We start from the raw sequence: 20,454 nt of genomic DNA on the forward strand, positions 1-20,454 counted from the left end.
TGCATATTTGAGTGCGCGGTTTATGTGCCAATTGCGCCGCCACATCGCATCAACATGAGTCCTTGCAATGAATGCATATATATATATATATATATATATATTTGTGTTGGCCATAGGCCTCCAATTATAAGTCTGTTACGTAAAACCCTTGACAGGCGATCTCTATTTCGCTGGATTTGCGAATTATCACTTTGATGAGACAGTCTTCCCGTCGTTAGGGGGAGATTAGAACGTCAATGTTCAACAGGAACGACAGGAATTGTCGTGGTCTGTCCCCACTATGTCTCATCTTGATCCCCTAAAAGTGACGAGATCACATATACCTGCTGCAAACATGCCTGCAAGGATTGATGTCCCCACAAGAGGACATGGTGCCACCCAGAGAAGATGGGTACGGCAACACCATCATGGATGGTGGTATGGTGACGCCACAAAGGTGGCATAATGGCGTCATAGGCCATGGGTTCCGCTAGAGAGAGTAGGAGACCCATAGGTTCGATGGATTCTCGCCCTAAGAAGAGAGCGAGTTTGGCACAACTTGATCCATTGATCATTGATACTCAAAATCCGTCTCATGAGAATATTTTGGATTGTGGTTATGTCCAAGAGACATCGTTGGGGGACGCCTCAATATTAGAACTAATTCCTGAGAATATGAAGATCTCTACGAACTACACTAGTGTACATGAGGACGCAGAATTGTTGAGACCAATGACATCGAACCTTACTCTGTTGAAGAATGCCAACGTAGAGAAAATTGGCCTAAATGGAAAGATGCGATCCAGGTTGAATTGGATTCACTAATGAAGAGGAAGGATTTCGGGCCTGAGATGCCAACACCTCCTAACATAAAACCTATTGACATTAATAGGTCTTCGTTAGATAGCATGATGAGAAAAAGAGATGGTAATCTCGCCTTATGGTGCAAGGTTTCTCACTACGCCCTGGAATCGACTACGAGAAGACATATTCTTTCTTAATGGATGTCATTGCACTCCACTTCCTTGTCAGTTTGGTAGTTTCCAAATAATTGAACATGCAGCTTACGAATGTGGTCACTACGTATCTCTATGGGGATCTAGATACGGAATATAATGAAGGTTCTTGTGGACTTCATTTACCCAAGTCAAGTGGCTCTAGACCAAGGAGCGTATTTGCAACGAGGTTGAAATGCTCACTAAAATGACTACTTGATTGGGAAGGGATATGATGAACTATGCCCACGCGTTTCCATGACAAGTTCCAGATTTGCAATTGTCGCGGTTTATGTTGATAAACATAATTGGAACCCTTGAGAGTTAAGGGAAACCGCTGAACACCTGAAATTTCCAGATTTGCAATTGTCGCGGTTTATGTTGATAAACATAATTGGAACCCTTGAGAGTTAAGGGAAACCGCTGAACACCTGAAATCCGAGTTTGAGAGGAAGGACCTTGGGAGAACAAGGTTTTGTCTAGATTCAGAACTTGTATACAATGTCAATAGATGCTTAGGCATTTTTGATAAAGTCAAAGATGCACCATGGTCGTCCGTAGTCTTGACCCTAAAAGGGATCCGTTTCGTCCCAGGGATGAAGACGAAAACATGTTAATAGCAAAAGTGCTTACCTGAGTACAATAGGCGCATTATTGTACTTATCACAATACAAGATCGGACACCTCAATTATTATAAACTTGTTGGCTAGATATAGCCCCGCGCCAACGCAACGCCATTAGACCAAATAAAGACAATCTTTCGATATTTGAGAGGTACTATTGATATGGGCTTGTTCTATCCCTACAGAGAGAAAAGAAATGACGGAAGTGTGGGATCGGACCCCACAAGGCAAAATGCCACCTTCCGTGCTCATCTTCCCCTCCATCAAAATGACAACAAGCACTTCTAAATATTGAAGTGAACCAAATCCAATTAGAGGATAATGTAGCGGACTTATTTTCTAAGTGGTTACCAAAATCTACCTTCGAGAAACATGTGAAGAGCATCGGATTGAGAAAGTTATCGGAACTCCCATGATTGTGGCAATCAGGGGGAGATATTGACATCAGGGGGAGGCATGATGTCTACATGTTCGATCTCGAAGAGTGAAGGACGTGTTGTGCTCTTTTTGTCCTTCGACCAGGGTTATTTTTGTCCCACAGGGTTTTTGTTACCTGGCAAGGTTTTTAACGAGGCAACAATTAAAGCGTCATCACCAAGTTTGAGCGGCACAAGGGGGAGTGTTGAAGGATGTCGACATAATGTGTGCCCCTACAAACTAGGGTTTAGAGTTGTAATAGAAAAGTGTTCTAGGTATTCAATTGTATTCGGATTCTATTACCTATTGTGTACCTTGTAACTCCCTATATAAAAGGCTCCTATTATCAATAATAAACACAATTACAATTCTCCTACAACACTTTTGACAAGAATAATTACTTCACTTATCCCATTCTGCATTCCGTATCTTCTTTATCAAAGGAAACTCCTTGCTAAAATCTCCTCTTTCCCAGTTTTCTTACTATTGTGCATTCCGATCCTCTATCTCTTTTCTCTATCTGAGTGAGTGTCTGCCTATTTCTAGCCAAAAAGTTCATCGAGTTGCTCCAAAAAAAAAAAAAAAAGCATACTAACAATGCTGCATGACTTCAAAATTTCAAAATCTTTTGCAGATGGTGCAAGTATTCCAGAGTTTAATTAGGTGATCACACTTTTGATGCAGTACTCCTCCTAAAACTTAGGTTTTCATCACGTTTCTGGTGCAAATAGGGGTGCACAAAGCTAGTTGCAAATGCAAATTACAACTCCAAAATCATGGCAATTCCAAACACAAAGGAGCTTTGGTGGTTGGTTTAGTGTTTCCGTTCTCATCATGACCATTACGTGCGGGTCACATGGAAGGCGACTCACATCTTCCTGTTTATGGTTACCTTTCCTTTGTTACCAAGACTTTATCTTTGGCCACGTATAAGGTTAACCATGATTAAATTCCTCTTGTGAAATTTGAAATGATAGTTCCTCACTAGGCATGGATGCCAAGACTCCCTCTCCCCTCTATATCATAGACCTTAGGTTGTAGGTACCTCAAAAGCTATCTATAATTATTGATTAAGAACTGGAATCTTGGGTTATATTACAGTTGAAGCTCGGCACCTCACCAAGCCACATCATTAAAACCTGTAAAGTGGAATAACCAACTTGGGTCATGACCCTTTTCCCCTCTAAGGAATCCCTTTACTAACTTTAAGATCATGCAAGTTTCATTCCCATTCACACACCCTTTTGGATGCTTTGGACAAAACTGGATGCAAAGTGAACAACTAGGAAAGAAAAATTTGACATCATCTTCAAATATTCATAAGACAAATATCATGAACGAAGAAGGAGTTTTCCAAGATTTGTAAGGATTCCTGATGGCCCAGCATGGGCTTTCAGGGTCTTTTTCCTCATCACCGTCTTTGGCAATGTGAACTTGTCTCTTTGCAAGCTGAGAAGAAAGAAAAGAATATTGAACTTGTTTATGCATCTATATTTTTATTTACTCTTTCGTCTTTTTAATCTTTAATTCTTTTGGGATGGTGGCTTCAATAAATTCTTATCACAAATGGGAAGGATAAGATAGTGTATGCAGTAAAGTGGGTTTAGCAGCAAAGCCATGGTTTGGCCATTCCCACTTGTCATTCTCATTCTAGCCTGCAAATAAAAAAATTATAGAATCCTCTAAAGTTGGGAGGGTGGGTGATCCAAGATGCTTTCATTATCTCTTTATTGTTCTAAAATTGCTCAAGGAAATGCTGCCAAAGTCATCTCCCTGACTTGTTCTAAAGTTGGACTGATGATTTCTCATCATACAGACAAATATATCTTTATTTGCAAGCTTCATACAGATAAGACTTGGATAACTACCTCAAACTTTTATATTCCACCAACTAACTCGATGTTTTAGTCTCTATAGCTCATTTTGAATCCAAGAGGGTGTTCTCTGCTTTAAGAGAATGAATGAGTAAAAACTCCTAATGTTTTAGGAGTTGACAATCCCATTCTAGAGAACTTCAGCTATAAGGTTCATGGACAATCCAAGAAGGTGATCTGAAACAACAACAGTTGCAATTATGTACTTCTGAATAACAAAATTTGTAGTGAGGAGACACGGCTAGGTTTCATTTACTCTACACGCACCAAAACAAATTCTAAAGCGTAGAATTTTAAAAAATGTGATAATATTTCATTCGTTTATCTCACTTTAAGCTGTTTAAATCTCATACGGATTTACAAGTCAGCAACTCAGAAACTTGTTTTATTTCCATGCAGATGGATCATAGCTCCTAGTAGTAGCATAGGAGCTATGATACCAACTCCACAACGCACAGCTCCAAGGCCAGAATAATAATACAGACTATATATGAACGAATGGACAAAATGCTCAGCTTCATCTCTACCAAGAACTACCACAATGAAATGATTCTAGTCTGTTTTTCTCGCGTCATGCCTGTACTATTATTCTAATCAAATTATAAAGAATTCCCCCAAGTCCACTTTCCATGAGTACTTAACTCATAATTTTCCTTGAAAAGACAGTTATTGTTGCATTTTGTGTTTGATTGCCTTGTTAACAATGGAAAAGCTACATAGAAAACTCTGCTTAAGATAGAATCAAACACCATCACATGCTCACCATGTTACACAAAATACAGAAAAGAAGTACAATTATATATTACAATGATCACCACAATCTCCATGGTTGCAAGGATAAAAAATTACCAGCAGACCAGGATGGAGAAGTCGCACAATTACACAACCATTGAACTATGAACCAAGTAACTGCACTTACTAAAACCCTAGGTGAACTGAGCGAAACCTCTGCAAATGTCAAAAATTTCATTGCAGAAGCTGCTACTGGATCCACCAGACTGAACCTAAAACCCAACCTAGAACGAAACTAAATAAACAAAGATTACAACATCATAGAGACTTTAAATAGCAGACCAATCAATCTCCACTGAAGGGTACTTCTCCAATCCGAAAGTATCATTCTCATCCCACTGAGAATCTGAGAAATCCAAGAATGTAATGTCAGATTCCGGTGAAGATGACCCGGCTGAGGACTCATCGCAGGATCGAGAGGGTGAAGATGACCATGAAATGGCCTCCAATTTAGGAGAGTCCCATTCTCTTTTCAAATCTGTACTCGATGAATCATCAAAGACCATCTTTGGAGCTGAAATCACTGGCTTTGTCTCTGCTTCCGAACAGAGCTCCTCTGTTTTGCCCTGTTTCGGCGAATTAACAGCCAAGCTCTCGCAAATTGCTTGGAGCTTGGCGTCAACTGCGGAAGGAAGAGGCTTGTAATTGCCAAAATCTCCAGTGATATGAGCTCCTTGATGCTTAAGATGAGGGAAATTGAGCCTGGCAAAGTCTCCCCTGAGCTTATAAGCAGCTTTATCATAAGCTAAAGCTGCTTCTTCGGCTGTTTCGAATGTGCCAAGCCAGAGGCGAGTTCGGTTCTTGGGGAGTCTAATCTCAGCAACCCATTTTCCCCAATGCCTCTGCCTCACTCCCCTGTAGAGCTTTGTGGGCTTGGGAGTACCAGATTGCTTCATTGGGATTGCTTTTGGGCCAAGGAAGTTGAGGGTGTGAGAGTGTTGGTGGTGATATTGGTTTGGTAGTGGAGCTAGAGCTGCAATTTGCTGCTTCTGTTGTTGTTGGAGTATCATTTGGGTTTCGATTTGACGAATTTGAGATGGGGTGAGTTGGTTAAGCCCCAATGAACCTGTTTGCTCAAAACCCACTTGTGGGAACATTTGGGTGTTTGAGCAAAAGTCAGAGTACAAATTGGGATAAGAAGAGTAAAATGGAGTGTAGGAAGAAGAAGAATAATAAGAAGTGGAAGGAGATGTTGGTGGAGAAATAGAAGAGGTTGAAGAAGCACTGTTCATACAAGGCATAAGTGCTCTCATAAGCTCCTCTGATAAATCTGGTGACATTGAGCTGCTGCTACTGTAAATATCTACAGCTGCTGCCATTTCAATCACAAAAGGGTAAGCTAAAATCCACAGATTTCTAAGAAAACCAACCTGATTCTCACCAAAATCAAAGAACAGGTAGAGGTTTAGGACAAAAGCAAGAAAAACCCAGATAAAAGACAAGGTTCCAAACTTTACAACCAAAAACTGGATCTCTCTGTATTCTGAATCACCTGCTTTCAGAATCACCCTTCTGCGTTTTTGTTCCAATGAAGATTCAATAAAAACAAAACCCCAAAATCTTTGTGAGACAGAAAGGGATTCTAAGGAGAATAGAAATCAGAATTATCAAACACTCGATTTTGTTGTGAACTCACTGTGTTTCTGGCTCTCTTGCATACCAATGGTCACTTGCCCTCTCTTTATATAACCTTTCCAACCCAATGTGGCAACGCTCTCTCTCTCTCTCTAATCACGTTTTTCTTCCTTAATTAATCACCTCCCATCCTCGTCAACTTCAGAGATGCCTTTGTTCGATGCAGGCGGCCAATGAGAAGGTGCCACGTTCGGGGTGCATGTATTTAGTGACGTGAGGGCTTTACACGTGGTGGTCTACGGTTGGAGGGGTTTTTTGACTGTTATGTGCTGCCGTTGGAGATTTTCGGGAGTTGGGAAATACGTTTTGTCTGTTATTGGTGTTATGATGACTCGCCGTTATTAGTGAGCACTGAGTCAGTGTCGAGCTGCTCAACCATCCCTTCTTTTTTCTTTTTTTTTTAATTTTAATTTTTGATCCGCAACTATCACATTTTGTTGATGAAAATATGTTCAACGTCAGAGGAATTTGATATCCTTACGCAATTTGAATATGTCAAAGATGGAATGATAACAAATTGAAAATGAATGATCAATTTTCCTCAATTCTCATATATATTATGCTACGGTGATGGTATTAATATTCTAACATGAGATTGAATGATTAGATTTATTATATAATCAAAAATTATATAAATTTCTTACATTAATAATAGTAGGTTGAATTAGTGTCAAATGTAAATAAATTTATGTTTTGGTCGTCCAAAAACACACATGGTGTATGATAATAACCTTAGATTTTTTATATAAGGCGAGGTTGTTTCTAAGTTTTTAGATTGTATTTAATTTACATAAATAAATAAAAAATATCTATTTGTCATTGTTATAATACTTAAAACGAGGTTAAAATTCTACAGAGCTCTTGACATTGTGACCATTAAACCAAAATTTTGATTTCTCTCCACCCACACGAATCTAGGTGTAAGCACATCAACCATCCAATTGAAAAAAGCATGAGCACTCTCTATCGGAAAGGAATTTAACTCTACGATTGAGAAAGCATGTGTACTATATAGTGCCAGAGAGCAACCCTTACGTTAACATTGCTTGCTGAATGGTGATTGATAAAAAGATAGATCAAGTAGCTAGGTGAATGAAATGCACTACTTTCAAATATATGAAGGGAATTCGATAGTCTATTCAATTCTTTTATTTTCTTATAGATCGATAGATGTTGTGGAGCAAGGGATGGTGTGATCAGTATATCCACGTGGGATAGTACTGCAATAACTTCATTACTATGAAGAGCACATGGATTCAAGTACACGGGTCTGAATTATCTATTGACCGGGAAAAAAAAAACCATTCAGTATGAATGAACATGAACATGAACATGTGGTAGGCTGCAGACAAAACGAGTAAAGTAACTCATCGAAAAAAAAACCAGTTAAGTAGTAAATAGGACTCCCTATCTAATTAAATTCTAAAACCATTCTCTAATTTTATAAAGTAGCATTAGTGTAGTTCGTAAATGGTGATGATATGTTTAGATGTCATTCTTATCTTATCCAATCTGATCGAATTCTCATATCATGCATGCATCTATCTACTCCATCGTAGCTAGGAATTGTTAAGTTTTTTTTTTTTGGTCAATTATATTTGAACTGGATTACTAGTTCCTTCCACATATAAATGAAACTTAATTAGATTGCTAGCATTGTCATTATCATCATGAGCTCAGACTAATGTGTCAATAATAAACGAGTTGTGTAATTAGGGTTTGACTAGGGTTTAGTTGGGCCGTAAGGAATGACGACAGTTTGACAGGGACATGACATAGCCAATTGCGGCGCTAGCTCTATATAGCTTTGGCTCATATATCTGATTGCATGGATTCTTGGGGTTGGCGAAAGGCCAATATAGAATCATCACGCAAATCTCTATAAGCCAAATAAAATGAACCTGCCCCCATCAACTTAATTGACCATATCTCAATCCAAAAAAAAAAAAAAAAACTTAATTGACCATATTTTGGTGATAGGAAAACTGTGCTCCTACGATTTTGATAGCTCTGAAACTGTTTTTTACTGCAAATTGCTACGGTTGCGTGTTAACGAAGCGATGATGATGATGAGGTTCACTGCCTACTTGCTTCCATTCTGGTGGGTTCTTTCTTCTACTAGAATCTCTAGGGGCCTGCTTTGATGTGGCAACACGTCGTCTCCAACGTGGACATCACTATCAAACCCTAGCACATTGTTTGGGTCGTATATCAAACCTAAGCACATGGCATTGCTTAATTTTCTCTCCTCCACCCTTCTTAATTGTGAATAATAATACCATGCAATCAAAATCACGGTTCCTTTCAGTACATTAATAGTATAGACTAGCTTTGATAGAGAAGGACTAGCTATTTGCTTTTGTAGAGTTGGCTATTTCATGCTGCTTGATAAATTACTTATCGATTTATAATTATTTGGAGTTGGTATGTTATCATATGATTCTTTGTAAGAAGTTAGTCAATCTATTTTTAGAATTTGTAGAAGACAATGATATATAGTCAGAAGCGGATCCACATTGTAAGCTACTTAGGCTATAGCCCAACTCAAAATTATTAGTAGCTATTATATATCATATCTGATAATCATTTCATGAAATCAATTGTGGTTCAACTGGTTAAGTTGCCGTATCTTTAACTTCTTTGGGATGAGTTTCTTCCATTGTTTTGTAATTTTCCTTTTAAGTGTTTCAAAAAAAAAAAAAAAAAAAAAATCTTATAAGTAACCTTAGATTAACCCACCTCATTTTTAAATACTGAATCTGTCACTGCATGTAGCCTGAGTTTTATGTGCATTGCACCGAATCTGAGCCCTCTCCATGCATGCATTGATCCATTGCGAGACAGAATTTAGCAAACCCGAAAAAGTTTCACAAACCCCATGTCTTTTCTCAGAGTTTTCTTCAACACTCCAGTGTGGACAAGTTCGTTTATTAGTGACACGTACAACATAGTAACAAACAAAGACGGATCAATTGTTTACCAATGAATTGCAGAAACGAGGAAGAGATTCAAGTAATAATCAAGCCTTGCATCTAAGAGAGAACCCCTTTGTCGAGTCTGTGAAGAAGTTTTGCACTTAATATCTAGTCTATTAATACATTTCTTTTGCTAATCTCCAGTTAATAAATTAAGGATTCGGCGTTAAGCAAGCATCGAGAGGTGTGAAAACCAGTTCGTGATGAAAAGCAGTGGGGGCATCTGGTGACGGCAGGTTCTGTCTTTTATCTTCATCTGTCTATCAATATCCATTGTATTGTATTCCCCCCTTTTCTTTTCTTTTCTTTTTTTTGGAGAACTGTATTCTGTGCTTTTCATCCAATTCGTTTTACACTTTGAAAGGTTTTTGTTTTTCGTGTTATTTTATTTATTTATTTGTTGTCTGTGTGATTTGATCCGCTGAGCGATGACTAATTACTGATGTTATTTGTTTTTTTGTTTTTTGTTTTTGATACTGTGGTGTTATTTGTTTGTTATCTTTCGTTTCCAGTTGATTAATCAAATGGGAGAATTTTGCTTAACCAAATTTTGCTTTAGATCAAGTTGGTTGAGCTATAATTTGTGGTCTACTTTCTTAGTTCGTTGACCATGGGCTCACTCCAACCACAAAGAATAATTGGCTCATTAAGTCTTTGTGATTAAGCAAGCGTAACTAGCTCTTTAACTTTGTGTTGCGACTGTTGCCCGTTGCCTAGCTTTAATATAAGCATTTGTTTAAGCATAATTAGTTATAGTGGGCCATTTCCATACTATCATAAGTGGTACCAGGACCGCCAAGGATGATACCTCCACGAACACCACTAGGCAGGCTATCACCTGAGCTCATGCTTAGACCAAGATCACCGTTGACGAGCCGCGCCAAAGCCACCTCGCTGAGGCATTAGAAGCTGAAACCTGATGCACATCAGTCCCATATCAAAAGCAAGAAAGAGATCAGTCTCCTCTCCGCTTGTAAAAGGTCCACATCTATCTTCTCATTGATTACACATTAATTATCTTACCTAACGTTACTCTGTTAATACAAATACATTAACTGACTTAGGAGTCCAAGCAGAGAAGACCGCCAACCGCGGTCTCCCCTCTGACGGCCTGTGTATATCACTTGATAGGTGACACAAGCGCTACATTCACCTCAGTTAGCGGTTCGAACCAGGACTAGTGTTAAACGAGATTTGGCTACCGCTGAATCACCAGCATTAACACTGGCGCCTCTGTGGGAACCCTTGAGCAAAAGGTCATTCCCTCATAATCTACCATGACGATCAGTAGCTGGGAGGGCACTGATGATCAGGGGGATCAATCTGCCAACCCAACCACCAATTCCGCTATCGTCGTTAATAGTGTATTGTTTACCACCCCGGCTAACGTCAGCGGTGGACCCCAGACTACTCCTCCGATTCCTTACACCTAGTCAGCGGTAGAGAACCAAATTGGCACAAGTTGCTAGATGCCAACACAGGATCTGGCAGCTAAGTTAGAGTTGGCGCTCACAGACTTACACAAGGCAAACATGGAATGAGAACAAGAGAAAAGAGAAAAGGCAGCGGCCCAAGATCAAGTGGCCACACTGATGGGCAAGTTCGATGAACTTAAGAGGGCGCTAACAGTAAATGCCAACCCAGCGCGAAGGGACAATCGCAAAGTGCCTGGAGCAGTCACGCTAGTGGCGCTAGGGTAACTGTACCGCCAACCATTCAGATGGGCATAACACTTAATCCACCGGAGCTTGCTAAAATGGACCCAACCCGCTGCCATGGTTGATCCAAGAACAAGTAGCAGAATCACAACCACACGACAACTCATGCAATGCAAGCCAACAAGGGGCAGTGGAAAATGTCCCAGTTTCCCAGTAGCAGCAGCAGTAACAACTCCAGCTGCCAAATCAACCACAACCAAGACCCACCGTTGATGCCACTACTTTAATCTTAGAAAAGATTAGAGAATTGGAGGAATGACTTCGTAGGGCAGAGGTGGGTTCCTTGGCGCCAGCCTCAAACCCACTATCCGCGGCACGCTCAGGCCCATTCACTGCGAGGATCCTGCAAACCATCAGGCCAACATAAGCCAAAATGCGAAAAATTTCCCAGTATGGTGGCCTGATGGATCCCTTTGTCTGCATGGGCACATTCAAGAAAGTAATTAACAACAAAGGATTCAATGACACAACTTTGTTCCATTTGTTCAGCAAAATGCTAGACGGCAAGGCCATGAGCTTGTTCTTTGAATGCTCGCCAGGGTCCATTGATTCCTTTTCAGCATTGTCAAACGCCTTCCTCTCACGATTCATCCTCATGATAGAGGGGCATCACAGTGTAAGCCAGTTGTTCAATATCAGACAGGGCGTCGATGAGTCACTAAAGGCATTCGTTACAAGGTGGAGAACCTCTACATCTAGGTGCAGAGACTTTAAAAAGACAATGGCGCTAGCAACCTTCAAGCAAGAGCTAGTAAAGGGAACATTCCTCTATCACCTTAATTACAACTGATTAAACGCCACCTATGAGCACAACATGAATGAGGCATTCATCCATGCACAGGCAGAGTACAACACATATGGTGCCACATCGCCACCACCGCAAATGCCCGCCAAGACAACCCAGCTTTCCCCCACTCAGCATGAAACCGCCAATACTACCACCACCACCCTTACACAATCAAATGGTAAGACAAGAGAGTGGCAGTAAAGCAATTATCAAGACAAACTTCAGAAAGATCAGTAATACCACAATAAGGGCAACTGTTCCTTCCATAATGACAACCACAACAACAAGCATGCGACATCTTCTCAGCGATATGCAGTGTTCACGATCCTCACAGCTTCTTATGAAGAGATCTATGACCAGTGCAAGGACCAGATTCCTCCATCACAACCAAGAAAATTCCCTAGGATGGGCAAACCAAGAAACACTAGCAAGTGGTGTAAATACCACGAGGACAACGACCACAACACCAATGACTGCAAAGCCCTCAAGACGGTGATAAAAACCCTTTATCGTGACGTAAAATTGGAGTAGTGCAAGGTCTGCTAGCCAGCACCAGTGGTCGCCAACACTGAGGCTATGCGCGGCATCAACACTATCGATGACGGTGCTCCCATCACTAACATGTCGCACATGGCAAGAAAGCGCTATCAACGAGCTAAGCACCCAAAAGAAATCTTCAACATCCGCTACGAAAGATCCTCCAAGATACCCAAATCCGGCTGGGAGCCAATAACCTTTTTTGAAGAGGAGGAATGCGGCGTTCACCTTCCCCATGACAACTCGTTCCCAATTGATGCAATGTTCCATAAATGGTCACTGGGAAGAGTGATGGTAGATAGTGGGTCCATTGTTAATGTCATCTTCAACGGATGCTACAAACAACTCGCACTACTAGAAAAATGGCATCAGAAATCGACCAAAAATAGATTAAAAAAGAATCCCGACCGATGTCTTAGTAGGTGATGAGAAAGGTCCGGAAAATCCAGACATCGGTTTTTAGCCGATGTCTAGTATCAGTATACACATCGGTTAATCATTATAGGGTTAAATATTGTTTAGTCCCTGTACTTTGCGTCTCTCATAGTTTCAGTCCCTGACATTCTAATTTAATCTAAAAACTCCCTGACCTCACAATTTCCCTCCAATTGGTCCCTTCCGTGTCAAATTAGGAGTTGGCCTTGGGTGAAATGTCCAATATACCCCCCTGTTATTTCTTTTTCCTTTTTAATTTCTTTTTTCCTTTTTTTTTTCTTTTTCCTTTTTAATTTCTTTTTTGCCTTTTCTTCTTTTTTTCTTGTTCCTTTTTAATTTCTTTTTTCCTTTTTTTTCTTTTCGTTCTGCCTACTTTCTCCTTCCTCAACCCACCAATCCCATTCCGATCAAACTCCACAACCCATCTGTTTCTCTCCCCAAATTGAAACCAAACCCAGCAAAGACCTAGCTTGGCGGTGTATAGATGGACATCAAGCAAAAGCAAGCGGCTAGGAGCTAATCGATCACTTCTTCACCTTCTCTGAAGCCAACTCCCTCTGTTGTCTCTTAGAGGATCCGTCCTCGTCTCCATCGTCGCCGACGCCATCTCTCAAACATAAGCAGATCCCAATCAGCTCGGAAATTCGCCGCTCAACCACTCCCCTCTTGTTGTCATAGCCTATTTCTCTCTCTCCCACTCAACTAGACCTGTAAATGGACCGGATTTTGATCCGCACCCGCTCCAGATCCGTAGCTATTAAACGAGTTTGGATCGAACATTTTGATCCGTTGATCCGTTAATGATCCGAATCCGTTAACATGTTTAATAAACGGATCGGATTTGGATTTAGGTCGATCCGATCCGTTAATGATCCGACCCGTTTTAGTAATAAAAAATATTATTTTTATTAATATATTATTATTTTTTAAAAATATAAAATATAAAATATAAAATATAAAATATTAAAGATTTCTAATATTACTTTTTTGTAGAAATCTAAGAGGCAGTCTTCGTAATTTTATTTTGATAATGTAATTTTATTTTTGGTGATACTCTTCATGTAGATCATGTTATTTTAATATTTTATTAATATCTTATGAGATATTATGATATAAATTTAATATTACTATTTAAAATTTAAAAATATTTGAAATTATAAACGGATTGGATTAGCGGATCGGGTATCCGTTAATCCGACGGATATGGATTCGGATCGAGGTATCAATGATCCGCCGGGTTAACGGAGCGGGTTTAGATCGAATTTTTTTTTTTAGTAAATGGGTTTGGATTTAGGTTGATCCGATCCGAACCTGGTCCATTTACAGGCCTACTCCCACTCAACTCCCACTTTCTCTCTCCACATCAAGCCTCAATTTGGAAACTTTTCACTGAAAACTACCATTTTTTCACACTCTGAGGTTTTTGGGTCTTGCCCAAAATGGTGATTTGGATTTTGGGTCTGGTTGAAATGGTAGTTTTTGATGGCCAAGTTGACCAAAACCAGAAGTGAAGAAGAAGAATAGTGATGGAAAAGACAAAATGGCCGCCGGCGTGGAGAACAATAATTGGGGTTTCGGGTTGATCTGGATTGGTTCGCCGACGTGGCGCTACTGATACAGCATGATATGATGGTCATTAAAAAGGAAAAAGAAAAAAGAAAAAAAAGAAATTAAAAAGGAAAAAATAAAAATAAAAAAAGGAAAAAGAAAAAAAAGAAATTAAAAAGGAAAAAGAAATAACAGAGGGGTATATTGGACATTTCACCCAAAACCAACTCTTAATTTGATGCGGAAGAGACTTATTAGAGGGAAATTGTGAGATCAGGGAGTTTTAGATTAAATTAGAATGTCAGAGACTAAAACGATGAAAGATGCAAAGTACAGGGACTAAACAGTTTTTAATCATCATTATAAAATGATGTAAATATGTTTAATTGATAATAAACTTGTATGTTTAAATATTGTAAAATCTTCATCTTATTACCTTTAGTGCTTAAAGAAATATATATCCTACAACACAACTATGCATTCTAACATCGTTATTCATTCAAAAACATTAACTGATATTGTTTCACACATCAGTTCTAATGAACTTTTCTTGTTGTTCATGATTTAGACGCGTAATTTGCCTCTTATCCCACTATTTCAAATTCAATATACACAATCTAATATTGTATGAACCGGTCTGGTTACACTACTACAAAAATTGAATCAGACGACGCATCATAGTTTTCTGTCAGTTGATTGATTTTTATTTTTTTGGACGTCATTTTTATAAAATCAGTCGTCTAATGTCGAATTATGAGTTAGTTCAGAAGACGTTTAAGGATAGAACTGTTGTGTGACCCTAAAAAAATTGAGCGGCAAGTTTCCCACCATGTATGTGGTGCCAAACCCCATCGCAAACCCCAAATTTTTCCCCAACATATATTAATCATACGACGAGAAACAATAAAACTGTGGTCTAATTAATATGTTTGACAGAAAGGAGGGAGATTTGCCACCACCATTTTTCTCCAACTCCCAAAAGAGGGAAGTCAATTTAATAGGAGACAAACCCTAAATTTAAATGGCTGCATTTAGACCACATTCTTACACAAATCTGTTGTGTGACTCCTTATCCAAATTGATAGGGCCTTACAAACCCGACTGAAACCCCCACCACTTAAGCAAAAAAAAATTAACAAAACAGACCCAAAACCAACAGCGCCTCACCCTTGACTCGTCTCACTCTCGACAGACCCAAAACCAAAACCCTCTCTCGCCTCGCCTCACTCTCGACAGACCCAAAGCCAAAGCCAAAACCAAAACCAAAACCAAAATCAAAACCCTCACTGTCCTACACCCTCATTCTTCTCTCTAACCAATCTCATCTCTCTACGTGAGATTATTGACCGCGAACGGGATTGAGCCAGTGAAGTTGTTAGAACTGAGATCAATCCGATTCAGCCTCTTAAACCGAGTCAACCAGGGCGGAAACTCACCAGATAACTCATTCCCTTGGAGGTAGAGATTTCGAAGCACTATTGGCGAACCGATGAGCTTATTGGAGCGAAGACTCAGAACTCGGAGCTGACTCAAAACTCCTCAAGTCTAGTAAAACCCTAGAAATTTTGAGAAAGCAAACTTAGTATCTCTCTCATTGTGGACAAAGAGAGCTTGCTCTTCCCATTTGATTTCAGAGCCGAGGTATGAAATCCTTAATACCCATTTGATTTCTCTTTCCTCTATCTGTTTTGTCATTAATTTTTCTCTGAAATCTACGTTTCGAACGAAATTTTAGATCAGTTCAATTTTTCAATTTTTTCAGTTTTGTGCAATTTCAGATCTGCGTAGATCTGGAGATTTAGAGGTGGGGACATTTGAGTTAATAGAAATATTTGGGAATTTGAACAAATGCACAGATGACTTCTAGGCAACTTGCTGATAGGAAGGTGTAGGGGTTCGAGAAGAACATAACCAAGAGAGGTGCAGTGGAAATATTGAGGTTTCGCTGTGTGGTTATGTTATGTTCTTTTGTTTCTTCAGTGGTTACGAAAAACTAATCGTAAGCCAGTAGTTTCAATGTCTCAATGTCTCTTTTGTGATGGTATCATTGATGTTGAGCCAAATTGTTTATCAAATTTCTTATGTGTATCAGGTCTCCTACTACTTTAGTTTAGGTTTTGAGCAGCAAGCAGTATGAGAAAATTAGCTCTAGGAAGAATGCCTGGAGTTTCATTGAGCTGGAAGCATACATGTGGAAGCTACTTGATTTTCGAGAGTGAAACTGCCCTCAGGTCTAGAGTCCTACAGCTGCTTAGCAATGTTGCTGGCAATAGTGAAGGTTTAAATTTATAGTCTCTGTATTTACTTCCTATATATTAAGAAATCTCGATTTTGTTCTATTCTCATCTGGCTGGTTGTATAAGGAAATAGTGGTCTCAAATCCAGATCTTGTTGTGCATGATAACTCTTTCCTTTATTGGTCTTGCTGTATTAGTTCTAGACTTGAGATGTTATGACTAGTTGACTACTTTCACCTAGAGAAGGCATGTTCCCATTGTTCCATGCGCTTGGTCCTTTACACAATAAACATCGTTACCTCAATGTTAGATGTGAACATAGTGCTATATCATGGAAATAGGCTGAAAAGTAAGGGCACGTTTACTTACTTGGAAGGAAAGGGAATGATTACGGGGTAAAAAAATTCTTGCATTTACTAACACATAAAGGAATCGGAATGATTCCGGGTAAAAGAATTCCTGCATTTACTAACACATGAAGAAATCAGAATAGATATAGGTCTCACCTCCTTATCAGGAATCGATTCCTGAATACTCAGGAATTCGATTACGAAGGGGGGAGATGGGTTTAGGAATCATTTCTCCGGAATCAATACAGATTCCTTTCTTCTCCAATTCCACTTGTCTCCGATTCATGATTATTTTCCATTCCAAGTAAGTAAACGTGCCATAAAACTTACTTTCTGTAATTTGTAGGTGTGCGCAAATAAATGGTATACTATTGTCAATATTCTTATGAATTTCACCCTATTGTTGGCAGGATACCCATCTGGAGGCATCTGAAGAGTTCTCGAAGAAGGCTACACTGTTCTTTGCTCATGTTGCTGATAAGTTTTATGCCAAAGTCAATGATGATGTTTATTTAAATATTGGTCAGTATTACATGGACTCATTTTTCAATAGGATTTGTTTATGTACCAGCTTTGCTTCCTCACAATTGCTACCCCCTCCCTTTCTTTTAGCTAATATTCTATTATTTAATGTGTTTATCATGTTCTTGAGGTATGATTTCTGTAAATGTAGATTGGAAAACACCATATTCTTTGTCAATAGAAAAGATTGTGTCTAATAGTTCTTAATGAAAATTCGCTTTTACCAATGATTAATGCTAGAGATCTTTCTCATTGGCATATATTTACACTGCAGATGGCTCTTTATGATTTATATTATTTCACTTCTTTTTTGTTTTGCATAGATGTTCTGGGAGCTGCACTTGCAACTCATTTAGACAAGCCTTGCGTTTATATTGGGTGCATGCAGTCAGGCGAAGTTTTCTCTGAGCTATGAGTAGTTTAGAACTTCATAAACAAGTGTTTACAATCATAATGAATTTCATGATCTTTTTATGTCTCATATAACTGCTTGCTGGTGTTTTACAGGTGGTATGAACCAGAATGGTGGAAGTTTGGAGAGAAAAAAAGTGGGTTATGATGTTTTTTATTCCATTCGAATATTTTCAGTGTATATTTTGGGGGTTATGTTGTTCGGAGCTGATTAGTACAAGTGGTGTTTGTAGGGAGTAGAGGGGAGGATGATTGGTTGTTGTGTGTTTTACTGGGTCTGATTGTTTTTTGAGATTTGTGTTTTGCAGGGAAAGTTGGTTTAGGGATTTGGAAGGTTCTACATTTGGTAAGTGATTTTCAGATCTGGGGTAGCTGGACCTCATTTGTCTCTTGCAATTTGTTAAGCTCATAAGATCTTGTGGGTTTTGAAATTTCTGGGTGGATTTCCTCTTTAGGTTCAGTAGGTGTGATGTGATTGCTTAGTTGGTTCTTTCTGGGTTAAGATAATTGGCATAAATGGTGGTTAGTTTTGATATTGTTGAGGGTTTTTTACTCGAATGTATGGTAAGGTAGTTAATTTGCTCAAATAGATCAAATGTGGATTATGTTTTGGCATATGGTTCTTATTTTCCAAGGTGTTAATAGTTACAAGTTTAGGCATGTTAGAATCAAAAGAAAAATGCTTTGAGAATTATGTTACTGACCGTCTTTAGTTTGTATTTCTCAAATCCAAAAGAGAATGTTTCTGTGAAGTTTGGTTTATTTTGCCCTTTTACATTCCTTTGATAATGAGTAATCGAGCATACAAAAGACACATTTTGTCAAAGATGTTTTTGCAGTAATAATAGATGAATAGTCCATTATTTATTCTATGTGCATTCTTTTTGTGGTTGATTTTACGAGGATAGTATTTGATTAGTAACAAAAATAATGGTATTCCCTGTTAGATAAGTAATTTGGGCATTTGATTTGATTGACGTGATTTACAAGCTTTCTCTTGATCAGTTTATTTTCAAATATTTTATTTAGTTGATAACCCCATACACCTTATAGGGACATGGTTTCAAATTCTCTATTTTCTACTCTACAGCCTACTATGTATTTGCAGCTGAATCTGCAGGTAGGCAAATTCCCATTGCTTATCTGGAGAGAATCAAGGATGATTTCAACAGAAGATATGTTGGTGGAAAAGTTGGACTGCAACAGCCAATGGACTGAACAGAGAGTTTGGGTTTCTTGATGAAGATTATGGTGCAACAATCAGTTTTCCATTAATATGCTTAACTTTGATGTGGATGCTTTAGACCAAAGCTGACGGAGCACATGAAGTACTGTGTGGATCATCCTGAAGAGATCAACAAGCTTGCAAAAGTGAAGGCTCACGTTACTGAGGTCAAGGGTGTTATGATGGAAAATATTGAGAAGGTAGAAAGAGTTGCCGTTGTTTTATCCTATTTCAAATTTAGAATAGTTGTATGAGTAATTTGGCAGTTGATGACTGATTCAGTAACAACCTAATTTGCGTACTTCTGTCTGATTATTACTAGGCTTTCCAAAATGATTTTTGAGCTCTGTGTGTTATCTTTGACTAATTTTCTTTATACTATTGTGGCTTACATCTCTTTATTGTTTTTCTTTTTCTTTTTTGTGTGTCTTAGTTTTCCGTATATAGCAATGATTCATCAGGTATTTAAGTCATGGAGATTCATCTATTATGCAGGTTCTAGACTGTGGTGAGAAGATTGAGCTGTTGGTGGATAAAACTGATAACCTAGGTTAGTTCAATAAGCTCCATTAGTACTCTGAATGAAGGACCCCTTCCTCCCCTATTAAAGCCTTCTCTTAAAAATAATTACCCTTGTGCCACATTTCATGTGTTTTCTAATGTTAATTGACTGGTGCTTTAATGCTGTGCTGCAGGCTAAAGATTTCAAGCAACAAGGAACAAAAATGAGAAGGAAGTTGTGGTTTCAGAATATGAAGAAAAAGTTAATTGTTGCGGGGATTGTTTAGGCATGTTAGGATCAGAGAGGAAAATACTCCATTTTTGATATCAATTTACTGAATACATTTTATATATGGTGGGATTTGAGTTAATTTGATTGTTTAGAACTTTTGTAACAATTAGACAACAAGAATAAATGAAAAGTATTGTCCAACACGTTATAGCACAATGGTAAAAGCTCAATGTGTCGTCTCAAAGCACAAATACATTTAATTGTTAGCCTTCACACCACATTTTTTGTCAAAAGAACTGTCGAATGTATACAAAAGTCACGACAGCTACAAAATAAAAACTGTCATCTGAATAAAACTCACACAACGACCATAAAATAAAGCGACATCTGAATCGCAATCACACAACAGTTTTTAAAGTTGCCCGTTGTCTAAAGAACAGTCACACAACAGCTAATGTTGTCGACAGGCTGCCGGCATGCTGTCGACATGCTGCCCCCACGCTGTCGATCCCTTCATATGACGGTTCCCTACAATCGACCTTCATCAGACGGCGCCTCGATATACGATGGTCAGCCTCTATATCATACGACAGTTTTTGCCCGTCGTCTGTTTCAATTTATGTAGTAGTGTTACTTATATTAACATCAGATTCTAGAAAA

At 38.8% G+C, this 20,454-nt stretch overlaps 1 protein-coding gene across 2 annotated transcripts; it reads right to left on the minus strand.

Annotated features, from left to right (window-relative positions):
- Window positions 1-4,606: 4,606 nt before the first annotated feature.
- On the minus strand, window positions 4,607-6,351 carry LOC112187239 (ethylene-responsive transcription factor RAP2-4). Of its 2 annotated transcripts, XM_040514823.1 has the most exons (2): window positions 6,174-6,351; window positions 4,607-5,993 (listed from the first exon to the last, which is right to left on the minus strand). In XM_040514823.1, the coding sequence occupies exon 2, from the start codon at window positions 5,959-5,961 to the stop codon at window positions 4,951-4,953; it is 1,011 nt and encodes a 336-aa protein (XP_040370757.1). In that variant the 5' UTR covers window positions 5,962-5,993; window positions 6,174-6,351; the 3' UTR covers window positions 4,607-4,950. The 2 variants fall into 2 exon arrangements, with proteins under 2 accessions (XP_040370757.1, XP_024181717.1); XM_024325949.2 differs by having other exon boundaries at window positions 4,607-6,351.
- Window positions 6,352-20,454: the final 14,103 nt, after the last annotated feature.

This window comes from Rosa chinensis, chromosome 2, assembly GCF_002994745.2.
Source record: "Rosa chinensis cultivar Old Blush chromosome 2, RchiOBHm-V2, whole genome shotgun sequence".
Taxonomy (NCBI): domain Eukaryota; kingdom Viridiplantae; phylum Streptophyta; class Magnoliopsida; order Rosales; family Rosaceae; genus Rosa; species Rosa chinensis.

What these genes read in the sequence shown, in the direction of transcription:
- LOC112187239 (XM_024325949.2), bottom strand. Translation starts at nt 6,000, where the DNA reads ATGGCAGCAGCTGTAGATATTTACAGTAGCAGCAGCTCAATGTCACCA.